Source organism: Aethalodelphis obliquidens, unplaced genomic scaffold (assembly GCF_003676395.1).
Source record: "Aethalodelphis obliquidens isolate GAN/ISIS:26980383/991018 unplaced genomic scaffold, ASM367639v1 scaffold1, whole genome shotgun sequence".
NCBI lineage: Eukaryota > Metazoa > Chordata > Mammalia > Artiodactyla > Delphinidae > Aethalodelphis > Aethalodelphis obliquidens.
The window spans coordinates 628,151-630,695 of record NW_020837945.1 but is presented as its reverse complement, the minus strand read 5'-3'; the positions used below and the strand labels follow the sequence as shown (position 1 = coordinate 630,695).

General features: G+C 64.7%; 1 protein-coding gene across 1 annotated transcript in view; it reads left to right on the top strand.

Moving 5' to 3' along the window:
* COL6A1 (collagen type VI alpha 1 chain) overlaps positions 1-2,056 on the top strand; it is a 20,087-nt gene extending 18,031 nt beyond the window's left edge. The window contains exons 34-35 of the mRNA XM_027129210.1: positions 564-593; positions 723-2,056. Coding sequence (XP_026985011.1) covers positions 564-593; positions 723-1,345 — 653 coding nt within the window. The 3' untranslated portion in view covers positions 1,346-2,056. The remainder of the gene's footprint in view (positions 1-563; positions 594-722) is intronic.
* The last annotated feature ends 489 nt before the right edge of the window (positions 2,057-2,545 follow it).

Sequence of the window (2,545 nt, the reverse complement as noted above, 5' to 3'; positions counted from 1 at the left end):
TGGGCTGCACCGCATCTCCCGCCCGTCGTCCTGGAGCCGTGAGCACACGTGTGCGCTGGGGTCTGAGGCTCGGCCGTGTTTGGCCTTGGAGTCTGAGGCCCCTCAGAGGTGCCTACCTAAGAACATACTTGCCATGTCCATCTGGGCCTGGCCCGGGGTCAGAGCTGAGTCCGTGGTGCAGACAGCTGGTCGGCAGCCAGAGAGAGCTGCAGGGTCAGACTCGGGGCCCTAGCCCTCCCGGTGGGCACGTACTCAGCCTCGTCCAGGGGCAGCGTGGCCCGGGCTCTGAGCTGCAGACCACCCTTCCTCCTCTCTGAGCCTTGGTTTCCCCATTCTGGGAAGGGGGGCTGCCTCACTGGCTGGTGCCCGGGGGGCCATTCCGTCCCTCAAAGGCTCCTCTTGAACAAAGGACACCCCTCCTGGTGGGTGGAGGGGGCCAGCTGTTCAGGAACATCAGCTGTGCTTCCATGGAGATGCCAGCTGTTCTCTTGTTGGGGGGCTACAGGTGGAACAGTGGTCTCTGAGATCGCTGGGTCCATGCTGTGAGGTTTTCTCTCTTACAGACAAGAAATGTCCAGATTACACCTGCCCAAGTGAGTACCGGGGGAGGGGGAGGGGCTCTCAGGGCGGGGCACCGGGTGAGGAGGGTCGAGAGGCCACAGGGCGGGTGGGGCCCGGCTCTCGGGGCCTCTCTGTGTGCTCATGGCCGCCCCTGCCCACAGTCACCTTCTCCTCCCCGACCGACATCACCATCCTGCTGGACGGCTCGGCCAGCGTGGGCAGCCACAACTTCGACACCTCCAAGCGCTTCGCCAAGCGGCTGGCCGAGCGCTTCCTGACGGCGGGCCAGACGGGCCCGGGCCAGGAGGTGCGCGTGGCGGTGGTGCAGTACAGCGGCACCGGGCAGCAGCGGCCGGAGCGTGCGGCGCTGCAGTTCGTGCAGAACTACACCGTGCTGGCCAGCGCCCTGGACACCATGGACTTCTTCAACGATGCCACCGACGTCACCGACGCCCTGGGCTACGTGACCCGCTTCTACCGCGAGGCCTCGCCCGGCGCCACCAAGAAGAGGCTGCTGCTCTTCTCCGACGGCAACTCGCAGGGTGCCACGGCGGCCACCATCGAGAAGGCCGTGCAGGAGGCCCAGCGGGCAGGCATCGAGATCTTCATGGTGGTGGTGGGCCCCCAGGTGAACGAGCCCCACGTGCGCGTCCTGGTCACCGGCAAGGCGGCCGAGTACGACGTGGCCTTCGGTGAACGCCACCTGTTCCGCGTGCCCAGCTACCAGGCGCTGCTGCGCGGCGTCTTCTACCAGACGGTGTCCAGGAAGGTGGCGCTGGGCTAGCAGCCGGGCCACCGCCGCTGAGACGGAGAGTGAGAAGGGGCCGGAAGGTTCCTGGCCCACCCGACTAGCCAGGCTTTTTAAGGAGAAGCTCGAAAGGCCGCGATTCAGCGCTCTGCGTTCTGCCAGCCCCTCTGAGCGGGGTGTTGCCGCCCCGACCCTGGGCTCTGCCGGCCCCTCCCGCCGCCCACCTGAACCCGCACCTGACTCGCGCTGCCAGTCAGGGTCCCCTAATCCCGAGTCAGAACCCCTAAGCCTGGTTTCTCTTTCCTTCCTGGGGTCAGCTGTCACCGCCTCCCCTCCCCCACATCCTCGTAGCTTGACTTTCCTTCAGGAAACACTCACGCCTAGAGTCAGGTCTCCCAGGGAGCTGCCTGAGCCCTGGTGAGCCGACACCTCCTCCCAAGGCTCTTGTCACTCACCCCCGGCCAGCAGAAACCGCGACTCCTCGACCCCGTGTCCCAAAAACCCCAGAGCAAAGGTGCTATCCTGCCCCCAGCCCCAGCCCAGGACGCAGAGGCCTCGCCCCGCCACCCGGGGCAAAGTGATGCATTTCACCACAAACGAGCCAAAGCTCTTTTCCTCAAGGAAGTGATCGGTTCTCCATTTTACTGAAGGCCTTCCTGGCACTTTAGTTTTACTTTTACTCCTTTCTGTGGGTTTTCTCAACGTGTCCATGTCGGCAACTTTCCCAAATAAAGGCTGTCACTCTCCTTTCCGCCGTCATCTGTCCGAGGAGTTAAACCCACTCGGCGTTTGCACTTTGCACCAACAGGAGGACTCAGCGGTGCTTGGGGCGCCCCACTCAGAGCCAGTAGAGGTGCCTCCCCCCTCTTCCAGGTCTGGGGCAGGAGCTGGGAGGGGCCCTGACACCCTGGACTGCAGAATCAGAAGTGGATTCAGTGGGGGAGGGCAGCTGGAAGAGCCAGTCGGCTCCAACAAGATAAATCCCCAAAGGGCCACAGCATCCCGGCATCAACCCCAGCTCTGGCCTTCTGGAGGGGCTGGCAGGTTTGGTCCTGGATTCAGGGCAGTAAGAGGGCCTCCCCCAGGAAGGCGGGGGCGGGGGGGCTGGGGGAGAGGGGCTGCAGCTGAAGAAGGAGGACAGGAGTCCGACGCCCTTTGGCATCGGGGTCAGGAGAGGCGGGTGGGGCCTCCGCGCAGGCCTAGTCATGGGGGACCTGGCTAGCGTCCTTGGGTGGG